General features: G+C 45.2%; 2 protein-coding genes across 5 annotated transcripts in view; both read left to right on the forward strand.

Moving 5' to 3' along the window:
• Positions 1 to 12,173, forward strand: part of LOC119164114 (delta(3,5)-Delta(2,4)-dienoyl-CoA isomerase, mitochondrial) — a 12,256-nt gene extending 83 nt beyond the window's left edge. Inside the window, exons 1-8 of one of the 2 annotated variants that reach the window (XM_037416218.2) lie at positions 1 to 300; positions 486 to 672; positions 1,858 to 1,946; positions 3,364 to 3,500; positions 4,810 to 4,923; positions 6,729 to 6,857; positions 9,047 to 9,211; positions 11,919 to 12,173. The exon at positions 1 to 300 is cut by the window's left edge and continues 83 nt beyond it. In XM_037416218.2, the coding sequence (XP_037272115.2) occupies positions 279 to 300; positions 486 to 672; positions 1,858 to 1,946; positions 3,364 to 3,500; positions 4,810 to 4,923; positions 6,729 to 6,857; positions 9,047 to 9,211; positions 11,919 to 12,020 (945 nt within the window). In that variant the 5' untranslated portion in view covers positions 1 to 278 and the 3' untranslated portion in view covers positions 12,021 to 12,173. Of the gene's footprint in view, positions 301 to 485; positions 673 to 1,857; positions 1,947 to 3,363; positions 3,501 to 4,809; positions 4,924 to 6,728; positions 6,858 to 7,586; positions 7,727 to 9,046; positions 9,212 to 11,918 lie in introns of those variants that run through there. The other variant, XM_075870994.1, reaches the window with a different exon arrangement.
• Positions 12,174 to 12,498: 325 nt separating this feature from the next.
• LOC119164115 (heterogeneous nuclear ribonucleoprotein U-like protein 1) overlaps positions 12,499 to 17,407 on the forward strand; it is a 68,085-nt gene continuing 63,176 nt past the window's right edge. For 2 of the 3 annotated variants that reach the window (XM_037416219.2, XM_037416222.2), the window contains exons 1-2: positions 12,499 to 12,804; positions 15,711 to 15,820. In XM_037416219.2, the coding sequence (XP_037272116.2) occupies positions 12,657 to 12,804; positions 15,711 to 15,820 (258 nt within the window). In that variant the 5' untranslated portion in view covers positions 12,499 to 12,656. The remainder of the gene's footprint in view (positions 12,805 to 15,710; positions 15,821 to 17,407) is intronic. The other variant, XM_037416220.2, reaches the window with a different exon arrangement.

The raw sequence follows: 17,407 nt of genomic DNA on the forward strand, positions 1-17,407 counted from the left end.
GAAGAAAAAAAAAAATTCTACGATTTTCGGGAAAACGAAACTGCCCAAAGCCGGCCTTGGAGGGTTGAACATGTACCGTAGCAGTACGTCGGTACATCGCTGCTCTTTCCACACTGTGCAGTTTGTTGCCCCTCGATCTCGCATCTGTTATCATTTCTGTACGGTGTGATTGTTCACCCGTGGCTTTCGCTACCGGTCCACTCGCCCCGTTCCATCCTCCGGCGCCGTAGCTGTAGACGTGCAACGGAGAGCTACGCTTCGCATCGTCGGCAACGAACATGACACTCTGCCGGTCACTCGGTAAGACGCAACTCCTCTTACACCACTTCCTCTCTCGCACTAGATCTGGCCTCGGTGCCTACTTTTTTTTCCTTCTCGGCTTGAGCGGCCGACTCGCAGTACAGCCTTGAACGCATCGAGCCACGGGCGGTCAGCTGTGCGTATTCGTAGTTAAATCGGCGAACGCTCGCGCCTTCTACTTTCAGGTCGTGTCTTGCTGCTTCCTTCGAGGAGACGTCTTGGGGACGTCAGCTTCGGCTCCCGAAGAACGATGAGCGACTCTGGAAACTACTCGTACGAGACGTTGCTCGTCTCCAAGCCCTCCGAGCACGTCTTTCAGGTCGAGATGAACAGACCCGACAAACTGAACGCCATGAACGCAGCCTTCTGGGCGTAAGTACGCGATGTTTGTCGCGTTCGAGAGTATGGTGTTTAATTAAGTTTGATTCGCGCATCTTGGTGGTACTTATACGGCTTCAGGATTAAAAAGCGCCTTAGCTGAAATGAGGGAACTGCACACATTGCGTGTATGCACAAACCAGCACTAGTTCTCTGGTATATCGTGGTCATCTTTAGGTTAGATTCCTGAACATGTCATATTATAGATGCACAGGGTAAAATCAAACTTTTTTTGGCTATGTGTCAAGACAGATGTGGAACTGCAGACTCGTTCATTAATTGTGCACAAGTGTAAAATGCCTCTATTCTTTGATATTCTTTGATACTTTCATCTCCTCCTACTGGCTTCCACGAACCATACTGAAACATTCTGTATGCCATTGCAAGGACTTCGTGTGTTTTCGTACCATTCTTACAATGCAACTCCTGCGATTTTTTTATATCCATTGGTCTCAATAAATCTTTTGGTGTCTGTTCTCTTCTTCACACTAGTGATCTATGCTGAACGATACGGTCACAAGTTGTTTAGTCTTTCCGAAAATCAGTCGTTAAAAATGTTCAGCAGGGTGCCGTATTAGGCCTTTGAATGAGAGCCACTGTATGTTTGTGGTGTGTCCTGCGCTACTATATACCCTAACGGGCAGTCAAAAAGAGACTATGATTCTCCCATGCTCAGGCTGCTACTGTAACCATCACCTCCTTCAAGTTCTAAAAAGTTGACGCTGCGCATTCAATAATGCAATGACATTCCAAGTTCCTCTTTTCTCGCACCGGTGCCATATGTATTGCGTCAGCAGAATGTGGTGCGGCGTCACCGTAAACTTTGCATGAAGTGGCTACCCGTTTTAGGTTCAAGGCATTGCATATTGTTTGTTTAAAATTAATGAAACATTTTTGCATATGTTGAACAACCCTAGTTTTACAAGACTTGCAGTACTACTTGCTAATGGCAATATAATAATGCGCTTAAACGTATGCTGATGTTCCCGTTCAAGAAAATACAGGAGAATATGGCAAATCCGTGACATCTGTAAGATTTCCTTAGCAATTATGTAGACAGCATATGCAGCCATAGGTGTGACATACTAAACATTTCAGTAGAGACATTGCACACAGTTGCAGGGGGGTCAGAAGGAATTTTCTGAGTTATTCCTCCAAACTATCGACATACGTTTGCAGGGAACTTCCAGCATGTTTTCAGCAGCTGCAGAATGACCGAGAGTGTCGTGTTGTCGTTGTCAGCGGTTCTGGACGAATCTTCACGGCTGGTAAGTGTGCGGTGGAATCATGTTTTCTTCCTAACTGTTGCTATGCCTGGGCAGTGCAAGATAGGCATCACTTGGTTATCTTTGGTGCACAGATGTTTTTATGTTATGACTTCGGTGACTGTAAAGCTGTATTCACACGACGGACGAAATCGTGATTTGAGCCTGCGGATGGTGTACTCCGTCACCATACGTCAGCTGTTCCCGCGTCTCCACTTCGGTCCGCACGGAGCTGTTCGTGAAACGATGGAGGCCCAAATCGCAGTTGTGATCGCCGAGGAACTCTTCTGAAATCCTCACTAGCAGTGAGGATTTCAGTGAGGATTCTTACCTGTCGTGTGAATTCTGGCTGCGGAGGGATCAGAAGCACGTCACCTGCCCACGTGACTGATTGGTTCGCAATCACGTCTGTCGTGTTAATAGAGCATAAACTGAATCTACGTACACGCAGAAGGCATTGGTTGGTGTTTGGATTTGTGCTTTTGCATTGCCAGGGTTCAGCAGTACCAGCAGCTCGAGTTTAGCCTTCATGATAGGGGCAAGATCGAATGAATCGTGATTCTTGAATCACAAGTGATTTTATCCAGCATCTCAGCTGTGTAATGTGACATACCTCTGTCATTTTTCATATCATGTTCTGGCCAATAGATATCATTATGATGTTTGTAATTATGTTTCAGGGGCAGGAAAAAAAGATGTGTGACATGCCGTCGTTACACCGTTGTCACTTCAACTGGACAGGGGTCACTCTTGCGACATAGCTATCGTAGTTGCTGTTGCTAGCATCTGTACTGGATGTTAAGAGTTTCCCTTTGGTGGCTGCATACAATACATAATCTTTTGTGACATGCATTGTGAGCAACTGCCTATAAATTCATGAAATTTATGCAATTTTATGGTTTGGATTTGGAGAACAAACATAAATCAAGTGGTACTGATTGATTAAATTATGGCCTGCAGAAGGACTTGTTCCTGGTGCCGGATGAAGTTCATAATGTAGTGCAAAAACGACACGATGGACACAAAGAATTATGGTCTGTTTTACAGAAATAATTATCTATTGTGCACTCAGTCCCACAATGCTTTTCCATAAACCAAATTAAAAACGTGCTCAAATTACATAAAAGTTACTTACTGGCCATGAGCATTTCTCTTGAAAGGTAAAAAAAAAACATTTGAAGTCCCTTCTTAAAATTACTCACTTCTTGCGTCTTGCTGAACACGGTACTGCCTTCAAAAAAAGCAATCGTGTGTAGCAACACATTCCAAAAGTGATACAGAGAAACATTAGGTAACACCAATTATGATCGGCTTGGTGTTTGTAGTCTCTTTCTTGCCACTAGTGCACATAAATGGCAGAAGTTGCATCTCCAAACCGAAGCGCTGTATCGCAAAGGGATAAGCCACCCCACTTGCGCAGGTCTGGACTTGGCTAGCATGGCAGGCAGTCTTGGGACGCAGTCATCTGGTGACGAGGAGCCCGATGTGGCCAGGAAGGCGCGTCACCTCCACGGCCTGATCACTAAGTATCAGGAGACCTTCACGTCTATAGAAAAGGTTTGTTCAGCTGTCATAGCCTCGAGTCGTCTATTTAGAACAGTGGTGTCGCTGATTACATTGTGGCTTCATGCTACTAATGGATAGTTATCAGTCATCTTTTTCACATCCCCTCCGCCACCAAGGAGGATTCTGCAGAAGTCGTTTTCAGCTAAGAGACCCTTCTCAGCGAGAATGCCTCAGGCATCGTATCAGAATGCCTACTGGGATCAGAGGACACCTGGGGCATTCTTGCTGGGTTATAGTTGCAATCTCAATGCATTGTACCCGCATTGCACGCATGCTGCACTGCATGACTGCGTTGCAGTCATGCACAACAGTCCAGGAGAGAGTTTTTCACCTGTGTGCAGTAAGAATGGACGCCTTGCCCTTCGTCTCTGTGCGTTGCCAGCATCTCATGGTTCAATATCTGTCCGGTGGAGATGTTGCGATGTCAACATAATGTTTGTAATTAGATGCAACGTAACTGCACTTTTAGCAGCAGAGCTGTTGATCGGCAAATCCTTGTGGAGTGGTTGCGAGAACTATCGTCATCGTCATCATAGAACTATCATAGCTCTCTTCATTGTTTTTTTTCTGCTACACTTCCTGAATGCATTTGCGTGACGAGCACTCTCTCGTTACGCTGGTTTGTCTAGCGTGGGTTGTAATTTTTTAGATGGGTGTGGGAGAATGAGTGCAGAGAGAGTGGAAGAAATGGAAGAGAGCAAAAGAGATAGAAAGAAAGTGCCACAAATATTGTATAGAAACGATGAACATCAAGATAGGAAGCGTAAAAATCTAAGAGAAGGTATTATATATATATATATATATATATATATATATATAAAGAGAGAGAGGAAAGAAGTAGATATGTAGAGGGAGAAAGGGAAAAAAAGAAAACGGTTAGAAAAAGAGAGGAGGGAAGAAAAAAATGCAAAGATGCATAGACAAAAAAACGTAAAAAAAAGAGTGAGAAATTACGAGAAAAAAAAAAGGGCGGCCATCTGGCTCTGTTGTTTGCTCCAGTCTAGCATCATTTGTGCAAGCTGCACCAGTTTCTTTTTCGTCAGGCTACGTTACTGTGCCATGCAGCAGGTTGTTTGAATATGACACGAGGTTCAGTAAAGGGGGGAGATATAATGCAGCGTTCTTCATGAGCATAAGCGTTTGTATAGTGAAATCTGTCTATTTCTGACTGTAGTCGTGTCAAAATTGCATTGCTTCATTTGATACCCAGCGTTTTGCGTTCCCTACTTTTTTATGCTGCCCCTTTTTTTAATATTTGTTATCGTTCTCTTCTCTGCACATATTCTTTGCGATGTTTCAGTGTACGAAGCCCGTGATTGCAGCCGTTCATAACGCTTGCATCGGGGGAGGGGTCGACATGATCACAGCCTGTGACATCCGCTACTGCACCAGCGACGCCTATTTTCAAGTCAAGGTACATTTCGTCACTGTCTAATGAGTACGCTTCTAAATTTTTATTCTGTGATGATTAACGAAAATGGCTGTTGTGAAGTAAGCTACACATACAGTAAACTGTCTATGCAGTGATCACATTAGGTAATATGAATTGATTATGATCATACCAGCTGTGGGCACAGAAGCTGAGAACTGAAATGGGGACTTTGTGCTATGCTTACACGCCTTTCATTCCTTTGTCTTCCTTTGCAGACTTCTCTATGTTGAGCTACAACGGTGATCACTATTTCATCCACTTTATTAGGTATTCATGCCTGTGTAATGAGGGGAATGTTAGCCAGCACCACACTCGATAAAGTGGATGCGAAAGCAACCACTGCTGTAGCCTAATAAGTAGAGCATTGGTTGCGTTATCTAGAGGTTGTAGGTTGGGCCCCTGCCTGGGGCAAGTTGATTGTAGGGGCGAAGCTTCTCAAAGGGATATAAAAGCAAATAAAAATTTGTCAGAGATAAAGCTCACATGATGACAATATCTAGAACGGCAATATTATCAACAGTGGTGCCCTACTTACTGAGAAATTAAGCTAAATGTATCGCAAGACGTGCGGTACGTGTGCGACATTTTGGAACTGATCCCAATGACGTGATGGTGTCCCACTACAATTATTCACTAGTAATCAAACTACCTGCAATGAAAAAAAAAGACTTACGTGCATCAAGCGACGTAATAAAATGCTGCTTTGATTTATGGAAAGAAAGATCTGCCTGACGTTACTACGGGGAAGGGTGCAAGTGGTTTCAAAAGTTCTGTTTTCATCTGGCTAGGCTGGATAGTTAATGCCATCTAGAGGGGCGCAGTTGAACCAAGCAAGCAGGAAATTGTTCAATGGCCGTTGTTGGTGCTGCGGCGCCCACTACTTTCGCTCTGCCGCTGCTAGTGCCGGCAATCGCACAGTAAAGGCTGGCAGCGTCGGTTATGGCAACAGTGGGGTCGGAAAGACAACTTTTAGGCGGGGGATTGGAAATTCACCAACGCAATGCGGACCAGTGAAACATGATTTTATTTCAACATAAGCCCTTCCTTGTGGCGGAAAAGTAGCACTACAAGGTTTCTGAACCGCTATTTCAACATCAGATTAATACATATTAGCCTTTAGTGACCCCTTAAGGTCGAGGCGTGTCTGTTGGCGTTGTGTGCTGTAGCTGCCACTAACCATGATGATGATGCTGATGACGATGAAGCACAAGTGAGTTCCAGATCACACATCTGCCATCACGGCACAGCGCATGCAAGGTACCCACTATATCTCATGACAATGACACTCATGATGATCGCGAACAACAACCGGCTTTTGCAGTATATGACGTCTCGGTATGCTCTACGGCGTATTTCGTATGACTGGAAACAACCACCAGGTTATCGTCCTCGTTCTTGCCAACTTTAGGCTAGATACGATACCACAAAGCAGTAATCATGAAGGCAAAACGAAATTCACAACTTGACGCAACATGCCAGTTATCACAAGTAAAGATTGTATATAACTGTACACCTCTTGGCACTCGTTTACATGCGTGAGTGGTCAATGTCAAGGGTGATTTACAGTAACGTCAAACGATCCCACTGCTTCTGCCACTCGTCATCATTCACTTTGTGGATATGCCATTTTTTTTGTTGACTTTAATCCTTTGCACTTAAATCATAATAAATTAGCTGCATCGTCTGTTGATTTAAATAGGCTGTATCATTCCCGTGGTGGCTGAGTGTTTACAGCAGCACAGTTCCCTCTAGTGTAAGAAACTCTGTACCGAAACATGTCTCTGCAGGAAGTTGACCTTGGCTTGGCTGCAGACGTCGGCACGCTGCAGAGGCTTCCGCGGGTCATTGGCAGTGCCAGCCTTGTCAACGAACTCGTCTTCACAGCTCGAAAGATGCAAGCCGCGGAGGCTCACCAGGTCGGTGTCCTCACCTGCACTGCTAGCCCATTCCTCGATCTTCTGTATTGTCTGTCCAGGCAGTGTAGTTTCCTGGGGAAGCTCTAAAGGGTTCTGTTGCATTACAGTTGAAAAACAGTTTTGCCCATTGGGGCATTTTTTTTGTCTCGCTGTAAAGTAGGTGTATTTGGGGTGTTTTCTTGCAGGCAGCAGTAATCGTCATCGGGCTCTGCTTGTTTTCCTTTCTTGAAGACTGTGTGCTCACGACTTTCTAGCTGAGAATTTTATGTTGCGCTGATATTACATGTGCACCCTACTTGTGACTGTGTGCTCCCTTTCTGTGTGCTCCGTAGGTGCAGAGTACGGAGGGGCTGGTGGGCAGACCACCCCATGGTGTTTGCCCAGGGTTAGGGATATTTTATGAGAGCTTGGCTTAGGCTCTCGTTCATTGCCAACAGACTGTTCTTCACCCTTTGTTGCAGCTATTTCACAGAGCAGTCCTTATGGCCGCTCCTTTTTCTTTAAGGATTTTAAAATTTGGCTCATGGGGCAGTTACAAGTAGGGGAGTCTATTGCCATAAGTTGCATTGAGAAAGAGGTCACAGGATGACGAAAATTGCGACATTCGCACTGCTCTTGTGCAAAATAAAAACAGGATGTATGCGTCAGGAAGATGAAAGTTTTTTTTATGCAACTGGCAAGGCATCTATTTATTGTCTCAATACTTGCGATGTCTTTCCCTCTCTCCAGACGCACACACACACACTTACGGAATGTGAAAGAGCAAGTCAGGCACCCCGCTTCCTCCGGGAATATGAAAACTCTCTGCCTATGGTGTGCTCTGCGATAACGCAAGGTTTTTGTGCAATAAAAAGACTCTTCATATAGTCCTTTCTTTTCTTACTGTGCATGAAAAGAGGCACTCGGCTCTTGACTATGTTATAGAAGCCAAGGTCTAACATTGCTTTGATTTTAACACTTAAGCCGATGTTTGCATGCTGACTCTTCAAAAATTATTTTTAGCTCTCTGATATTGTTGAAGTCGTGCTTCAATGATTTTTCGACCCCATATTGGGGGTCAAGTTTTGGTGATGTTTCAAAGGCGTAATTGACTCCCATAGGGAAGATTTCTTATTGTCATGGATACACAGAATGTCTTTGAGAAGAAATTCTGCGTGTGTTAACCAGTGTTTCCCACCAATAGAGAAAAAGAAGGGGGGGGGTCATAACATGCTGCATCAAATAGGTGCCTTTCATTTGTACCTGGCCGAAGCTGGTTAAATGAAAGCACCACAACACTTCCATTTTAACAGCTTAGCAATGAATTGTGCTGTCTGCCGTCACAATCGACCCATTTCTAGTTATGTTTGTCCTTTCTAGCTATGCAAATGCAAGCCTACGAAAGGTATGCTCTTGTGCATATGTTGTATGAAACTGCAACAAAAGCTTTACAGCCACCTCATGGAAAAGGGGGAAAACATGGATCAGCTCTGCCACAATGAAAAAACGTTATGCAGTGAAGCATACCAAACATCAAAAGGTGTTACTGTCATGGGACATAATGTGCCTATAAAAAGTGCTTTTTTTTGGGGGGGAGGGGGGGGGGGGGGCATGCACTTTTTCATTGAAGCATCGGGGAGTGCATGGGCTTCCAAATTTAGCTAATGTTGTTGCTTGGGCGAGTTGGTACGACATTATTTACATAAAAACAGCACCAATAACGAGGGACAAGAAAAAAAAAGGAGACACATTGCAGTGCCGCTGTCTGTCTCCTTCTTTTCTTGTCCGTCGTTATTGGCGCTGTTATTATGTGAATACTGCCAAATTTTTTATTTCTTTTTTGCTTGCGCCGTTTCAGTTTTCGATTGTGTGCCGATTCAAAGAACATCGGGACTTGACCTAAACTTTCAATCAGCAGTGTCATAATCAAGAACTTTTATGTGAACCAGCTGTGCTTAGTCATCGCTTTATTGCATTATTTGGTTGAAGTGATAAAGCCACAGGCAACACCTTGGAGAGGCCACACTGGTGGGCATTTTGCCAAATATGGCCGTTTCTACATATTCGGATGAGTATCTCGTATGGCGATGAGATTGACATCCGGACCAAAACATGGCCTTCTGTGGCAAAATACCTGCCAATCTGGCCTCTCCAAGGAATTGCCTGTGATTTGATCAGTTCGTTCTATCATGAAACTGCATCTGTTCCAGGCAGGTTTGGTGAGCCGAGTGTTTCCGGACAAGGCCCAGATGATGGCTGCGGCTCTGGATTTGGCCAAGCAGATCGCTTCCAAGAGTCCAGTAGCTGTGCAGGGCAGCAAGGTGCACCTCGTCTACTCCAGGGACCACGGCGTCAACGAGGGCCTTCGCTACATGGTATCTTGCTGCCGCTTTTTGTACTCTGTGGGCTTTTGTGTAAGACGTGCATGCACTGAAAGGGTCATACAAAAGCGCTTGCTTGTGTAACTCTCCAATCAAGCATCCCCGTTTGTCAACCCAACTTGCTTTGGCCATTTCTGTGCACTATTGGCCACAAGAGAACCGCAAATACTGGCTTAATGGTAAATTAACCATTCTTGATGCAAAAAAAAAGCTTTTATATTATATCTGGTTGGACATTATAATACACGCAATCACTTTGGTGAAGACGGTAGTGTGTTTAACGAGGCATTGGACGTAAACTGTTTCAACAAGAATCAGAAAAAAAAAAGACTCTTTAGGAATGTGTGCGGTCAGCACATAACTATTGCATGTAATTTAAATGGTTCACTCATTTTGGTTTATTAAACAATTATGCCATGAGTGATTGTACAATAAGTGCATAATTATTTAATTTTCATTACAAGTTAATTGCTGTAAGCGATACTGTAAATTATCTTAACACACCCACTCGCTGAAAATTTGGTCATTAGAACTGTGGTGTCAAGTCACATAAAGTTGATGTATTTGTTGACACTCGATCATGACGAGTGTCTCAATTTAAAGGAGTAGACACTATCTGCATATTAGCTTCTTCTGCTGCGTTCGTGAAACCTGGCTAAACTGCTAGCTTGTTTCGACTAAAGTTGTGTCCAACACCGACAGGGGCATTTTATGCTCCCCGTGCTGGGCTCATCTTTTACCTGATGCTAAGCACCAGAGGTAGTCATTCATCTGGCCATTAATGGTTTATCTCACTTTTGTGATAATTGACCATCTGTAATGTGGTATGTTACAAGTTGGGCCCTTTGAGAGGTCATAGTTGATATAACAGCAGCAGCAGAGTCTGTGCTATGATTCTTACTTGGTTATCTAGATTGTCATAACATGGGGCTTTTTTGAAAGCGCCATGTTATGTGTGAAGGTCTATGTGCTATTTGACCGTAAGTGATTACTGCCCTTGCATCACACTAATTTTACGTGTTGCATTTACGTTGCAATTTCTTTCATTTTCTTTGTCAAACTTATATTGGCAGTGAGCACATTGCAGTACATGGTGTTTTTATGCAGGATTTCTTGTAAATAAGAAAGCCATGGAAGGAAAAAAACTAGTGTGAGAAATGTACCCTGAATTTTTACACTTTGATCTATAATGTGGCATGTTGCTTGCATGATGTCCATGTTTGCAGAAAAAAAAAATTCTACTTTCAGAAAATTAGCCAAATCATTTTAAAGGGACTGGCAACTGATTTTTTTTTACCCAGTTTTTTTTTTGTGCGACAGAAAGCTTACCCTTCGTAGTTTATGTAGCTGCAATAGTTAATCCCAGAAACAGATAGTTACTTTCTAAGCAGTATTTTTCTATCTCAAAGGCTCTGAACACTGATGTCTTTTTTTGTCCAGAAATGCTCAGAATTTCAGCCATGCTGTTAGCCCCTCTAGTGACTTGTACATGCTGTTGTTGTTCTGCTTTCGCAGGAGTTCCTGTAACTGTACTTCACCACGTTTATTCTGAGCTTTACGACTGTTTTTTAAAGGAATGAGACGTTACAATGAAACGATGCGGCTTTATACAGCTTCCTTTTGTTTGTACAGCATTGCGTGCGCCTGCACCCAAGTTTGTAGCGCCTGCGTCGTGGTTGGCTTGTCCCGTTGTCGTTACTGTCTCGATACGCGAGCCAAACCTAGTCATCGAGAACATCACTGCACATATGCGTGGCTGTGCTGAGTAGCAGTGCACTTCATTTCTAAGACAAAGTGTAGGTAGAAATCCAAAATCTTACCAACCTGAAAACTGCGTGCATGGTTTCATGAGCACGCAGAAGAGTTGCTCAAGACGCGCTGGTGAGCATGGGGTCATTACGTCACGTGAAGGCAGCACCACTTTAATGCGTACAACGCAGGCCTATATGTACATTCTTCAGAGTAGTGTCTTTTACTATTAAGAAGCCAACAATATTTCAGTACTAACAAGCAAATTTTTTATCGCACACACTAGTCTGCGGTCACGTGTCAGGGTACATCGAATAATTGAAGTTTCTGCCACCAAATGGTGCCACAGGCCATTTTTTTGCGATTTTTAATGAAGACATAAAAATATAACTCCACTTCTTATAAGAAAAACAGAGTTGGTTTGAGTCACTAAGAGGGACAATCTTTCCATCCATGCAGTCGCCTCATTTCGTGTTCTGGGCAGTTGTCGGTCCCTTTAAAGTGCTGTCAGCGTGCTTGTTTAAGTGATTGTTGCTTTGTAAAATAACCTAGAACAAAATACACTCCCAAGTGCGCCCTATTATGTATATTAGTATTGATAATTGAGCATTCAGTTCTGACCATACGCTGCCATGTCAAATGTGCACTTTGATCACGTTCGGGCCTGATCCAGATGAAATTCTTTAACTGTGCTTGGCTTCCTTATGCAGGTTGCAGAAGGGTGCCAGTCACTTTTCAGCAATTTGATGACAATTCGGCTTAACCACACTGTCAGCAATGCACCATATTACACCGATATTATAGTGAAACATGCCATGTAACCCTTTTGGGTTGTCTGTTTCTTGCAACTTCTGCTGATGCCAAGCCCTATGCTTGCATCTGACATCCCTTTAATTTTTTTTTCCCCAATAATGTTGTACAGGCACACATTCTTTTTTTTTCTTTTTTTCAGGCTTGCTGGAACATGTGTATGCTGCAATCCGAGGACCTAATGAAGTCTGCCATGGCATTGATGGCGAAGGAAAAAGAACCACCCAAGTTTTCTAATTTGTAAAATGGTCGCTGTGATGTTGTTTAGCATTATACACACACAGACACATATATATTCAAATGTGTGTGCTTTTTTTTTTACATACAGAAGGTGCCTTACGAAGAATTTTAGGCAGTTCTCATGTTTGTGTCGCAAGAAAAATGTTTTATAAACTGAGCAATGTATCTGTCTTGGTGTGGTCACTCAGTGGTAAGTACGAAGTTTTACCACAAGTAGTTATTTGAATTACAAACCTAAAATAAAAAAAAGTGCTGTTAAAAATATTTCAAAAGTAGCTCATTGCAAGCGCCACCTATGCCGCTATGGAAGAAAACTTGCGTAGCAGAAAAGGAAGCGTCTACGCTGCTACGTTGAGAGACGCATGCTTATTGGCTGGATGCTGGTTGGCGCGCTCACAGCGGCCAATCGGTGGCACTGTTTCAAAAACTCGCGGCGCAATCGCGAAGTCCCCCTTCTCTGACCACCATTTTGTATCACCCGAAAAAAGACGTGTGGTTAAGTGTGTGTATGTATCTCTGGTGGGGGCGCCTTTAGGTAAACAAGCGGCTAACGCGACACAACAAAAAATACGCCCATTGCTCGCAGAGCGACGGCGTGCCTGTTCCTCTCGTGGGCGTCCCGACAGTGTGAGCGCCGACGATGAGTGATGTGGATATTGGCAAACTCAAGGTGGTAGAGCTGAAGGCCGAACTGCAAGCGCGAGGCCTAGATACAAAGGGCAACAAAGCGGTGCTCGTCAAACGACTGCAGGATGCCATCGACTCGGGTGAGTCCGGGGCCAATTCGGGTGAGTACGGCCGTCGGGAACACGCCGAAGAACTTGGTCCCGGCACTCTGTGCCGCCCCCGCGTACGCCGCTCATTCATACCGAAGCGGCGCCGGCTTTCGGCGACTGAGCGCCGTTAGGCTTAGCTGCTTAGCCGCGGGGTTGCAACAGCCGGGCGCGGAACTGGCGACTGCGCTAGTCCTCTAACCCCGGCTCGTTTGTGAACGTTTTCTCGCCGTGGAACGGCCTCGTTTCGTTGAGACGCACGGTGATCAGTTTTCGTGTCGTGCGCACCAGTGTTGCTCGCAGCTGCTATTTACTAAAGATGTTCGAGTGTGGAAGTTGGCTCTGCCGTCGCGCGCCCTGCCTTCCACGCATGCCGGTTGCGCGAGTGCAGATGCTGATTTTGCAATATCGTCAGCTCTTCGGCAGAAAAACTTCATCGTAACCTTCGTCACTTTGGCCCTCGCGTGTCGGTGTGTAAGCCACTTGGACTAAAAAGAAAAAAAAAAAGTTCCGAAGTCAGTATAGTGCCGCGCGTGCTTGCGCGTGCGCCACACCGACTACCGGCTGGATTGTGGCTAGGCACCGTCAGCCTCTACCTCGGCAGCGCGTACCGCAGTTCTGCTGAGTGGCTCCGCTTTTTTTTTATATTACGTTCGATACTTGAGCCACGATTACCTCATTGTGTTCGCCGATCGCGCAGTTTCAAGTTTCACCCGAAACTCCCTACAACATCGTGAGTATCGGATTTTACGAGCCACCTCCTTTCGAGAGAGGGCTGTGCGGAGATTGATTACGCATGGCGTCCTGTGAAGCCTTTCGTTTGCGTGTGCTTGCGTGCCCCGATCGCGCGCTGTGTCACTTGAATCCTTAGATTGCCCGTCTCGGGAGCCGTACCGGCCGTGGAACAGACGTAATCCTGATTTGAGTTGTGTTTTAGACGAACAAATCTGCCGGCGAAATCCCCGATTGTAGGTGTCGCGCCACGTTTTCTTTTTAATTTTTTTTTTTTGCTGCGTAGCTTTTGTAGGTTTTTTTATAATGCCGGCTTCGCGTTTGATCGAGAATTTTCGGGGAACTCCGCTAGCGTCGCGACTTCGATTTCGTGTAAGCCTTGTGGTGGTTTATTTGCTGATGACGGTGTGTCGCGAGTGGGTTTGCAGTTGCGGCCCGGCGTTTTAGTATCGGGAACATGGGGGGGGGGAGGCTTATGCTATCCGCCATTTTTTGACCGGTCTTTGGGAACACCGGCGACGCTTCTAGAAAAAAAAATTAACTAAAAGCGCGGCTGCCCGCTGTTGTAGACGTGTTCGTGGTGCGACGCTTCGCGTAACACCGAAAATGAAGGTTCTGGCGCTGAGAAAAAAAAAAAAACTTTCCCACCCGTTCGTTCTAGCTAATGCCGCTTGCTGTGTGCCTTGATCACTAATTGACGCGTTCGCAAAGTGAAATAACTGTTCAGAGCTGGTCCGCCATCACTTCTGAACAGTGATAGTTGTGATTACGTGGTGTAGATTACGCGCTGTCGTTCGTAGCGGATCGTGAATGTTATCGGGTAAGCGCTGCGCACGTGTTCCTACCTGTGTTCCGGACCAGCCCGGCGGTTATAGTTTGGGAAGTGATATCGCAAGATCGCTTTTTAACGATAGCGACGTCAGCTTCGATTTTGATTTGCGCCTGCAGCTGCTTATCTTAAACCAGGGACTTGGCTTTGAGACGCCACCTGTGAAGAACTCGTCTTTAAATATGTCAGAAATACACGTTACTTTCAGGGAACTAGTTATTTCTGCAACAATGTGTCGTAATAAGTCATTCGTGTGTTCTATCATAAATAGCAACTTGTAATAGGATATCTCTTTAACTTGTATGGGCATATCTGGTTTGGAGTTACTCATTTTCATTCCTTTCATAAATAGAATCAGATTTCGTGCTGGAAATATGATGCAGACTTAGTTTTTGGTTCACTTTTGTTCATGGGGAAACATACTTTTGACGGGGCTAGTGGCACATCAGACAACTCATCGAGTATGGTGGCGCTGTGTGGTCAGGGATCGCAATGAACAGTACTCGGCAAAATGTAGTTGAATGATGCATTTATTATGCAGGAGATTCAATTAATCTGACCATTCGTGTATCTTGCCTCTCGATGAGTTATGTAAGCTCATGTCAAGCAGTGAGTGTTGATGTCTTCGTGATAATTGTGCATTAAGGAAAGGGCATCTCCGGGGCACGCTGACGAGACATTGACGCAAACTTCAGGGCAGTGCCATGTTGTTTCAGTTTGATGGTGCGGGTTTGATTTTCCACACTTTCGAGCTTAGTCCAGCTCCCTGTCTTCCACGCTCGATGGTGGAGAAAGATAGTTTGTGCTGCCTCCAGCTGCTTATTACTGTCATAAGTGCTACATTGCAATATACAGCGCCCCGCCTGGGTGGTCTAGTGGCTAAGGTACTCGGCTGCTGACCCGCAGGTCGCGGGATCAAATCCCGGCTGGGGTAGCTGCATTTTCGATGGAGGCGTAAATTTTGTAGGCCCGTGTGCTCACATTTGGGTGCACATTAAAGAATACCAGGAGGACGAAATTTCTGGAGCCCTCCACTACGGCGTCACTCGTAATCATGGTGGTTTTGGAATGTTAAACCCCACATATCAATAATTATACATCGCCAGTGCGTAGAATGTGGCATTAGTCTAGCCATTAAAAAGAATGCAAACTGCAACACTCGTATCCAGATGGATATTTAGCTCGTTGATCCATCTGGTCGGGGCGGGGCGACTTTTTGTGTAGGTTTCACCACTGTGCATGCACTGTTAGCTGTACCCTGCCTTGTGAGAAGCCTTTTTCGAGGGAGAGGCGTTGCTTGCGTCTCTGGTCACTTTGTACGAATAAAAAAAATTGACCTCCCATGATTTCTAATTGCCAGGTGCTGCCTTAAAGAGTGTCGACGAAGGGGACGAGTCGCAGAGTTCGGCCACCAACCTTGGTGGCAGCGGCGACGATAGCTGCAATCAGGACGACGACTCGTCTAAGCAGGTAAGCCGGGACATGCCTTCGGCTCTTGGAAATTTCATGGTTTCACGGGTCCTGCAAGACTTTCCAAATAAGTGACTGAGTGACATCATCACAGATATTTAATGATTCGGTAATCAAATGCAAGCTGAGTCGCGGGAATTTTTGGTGCACACTTTAGGCGCTTTCTCTTTTCTTTCGTATTAGTTAGCGTGTCGAGTCATGGGGGCTTGACAAAGGCAACAACCTGGGTCCATTTTACGGCGCAATTTAATCTAGTTTGTTTGCAAGCGCATTCATGAACACATGTCAACCACTACAGCATGTAGGCAGTGCACAGTTCTCGAATCAGCCAATGTCTGTGGACTTTGGCTTTCTGGCATTATTTGTAAAGAGCGGACGGAGAAATTTCTAGTGGGCTCTAAGAACCAGTTGTAAGTTTCGGACTGTCCCAGGTGGCCCACGTATGCTCTGGCGCCTTTACCACCGATAGGCAGCATTTTGTGACTGTGCTTAAAAAGTGATGCAGAACCCCTTTAAAGGGCAATTCACTAAAGAACTATCCAATGGAGGAAAGGGTAGCCTCCTTTCTTGGCTGTTAAATGGGAGTACGAAAACTGAAGGCACAGCCTCAGCGGTGCATATTTGAGGGTTGATATGCCCGGGGATTTTTCGTTGCTATGACTGTGCCCACATTGGCAACGTGACGTAGCCTCCTTTCTTGGCTGTTAAATGGGAGTACGAAAACTGAAGGCACAGCCTCAGCGGTGCATATTTGAGGGTTGATATGCCCGGGGATTTTTCGTTGCTATGACTGTGCCCACATTGGCAATGTGACGGAACGTCAATGCTTGTCATGGGCACGCACCCAATGACCAAGTAATTCCCCCACGCAATTGTCGTGTCAAAGCTGTGCTAGGGTCAACCTAGCGGCGTGGTAAATGCATGTTTTCGTTGCATTTATGTATCCTACGTTGTTTTTTTATATAATCAGCAGCTTTGTTGTTCCCAGTTTTTCTGTGCATTTCACGCTGAGCTGCCATCTTCTTTCACTTCATAAAGAAGGGGGCAATTTTTTTTTTGTGCGTGAGACAGCAGAATTTGTCCCCTATTCCCCGCTGCTCGCCTCTATTTGGGCAGCGGTAAAACCAGGGGCAGGACATGTGTCCGTTGGCGATATGGTTCGTCTTCATGTCGTTTGAAAGCCTGAAGTGTTACTTACTATGCTGTGCTTTGACGCCAAAAAATTTTTATGAACGACTGTGAAAGCCATAGAAGTAGTCTTCACTAGATAGCCAAGTCAACGAATGATCAGTTGTTAGGTAACTACACTAATAAGCCATGTGCGCATACGTTGTAGTGACACGTATCCTGAAGGAGTGCGGCCACTAGCGTGGGTCCTGTCTTAGCGAGCCGCAGGGCACGCGTTAACCGTTGTTGTGGCGAGAACACGATACTGCTCAAGGTCGCAACACTTTATTATCTGTGGTAACACAAAAATGCAGTACAACCCGTTGCAAAGGCACGGCGGGAAAGCAAATGGGCTTATCCACGCCACGGGCAAAAAGTACTACACAGGGTGCCACGAGCACGTCTCCGGGATAAAAGTGA

This window comes from Rhipicephalus microplus, chromosome 8, assembly GCF_043290135.1.
Source record: "Rhipicephalus microplus isolate Deutch F79 chromosome 8, USDA_Rmic, whole genome shotgun sequence".
Lineage (NCBI taxonomy): Eukaryota > Metazoa > Arthropoda > Arachnida > Ixodida > Ixodidae > Rhipicephalus > Rhipicephalus microplus.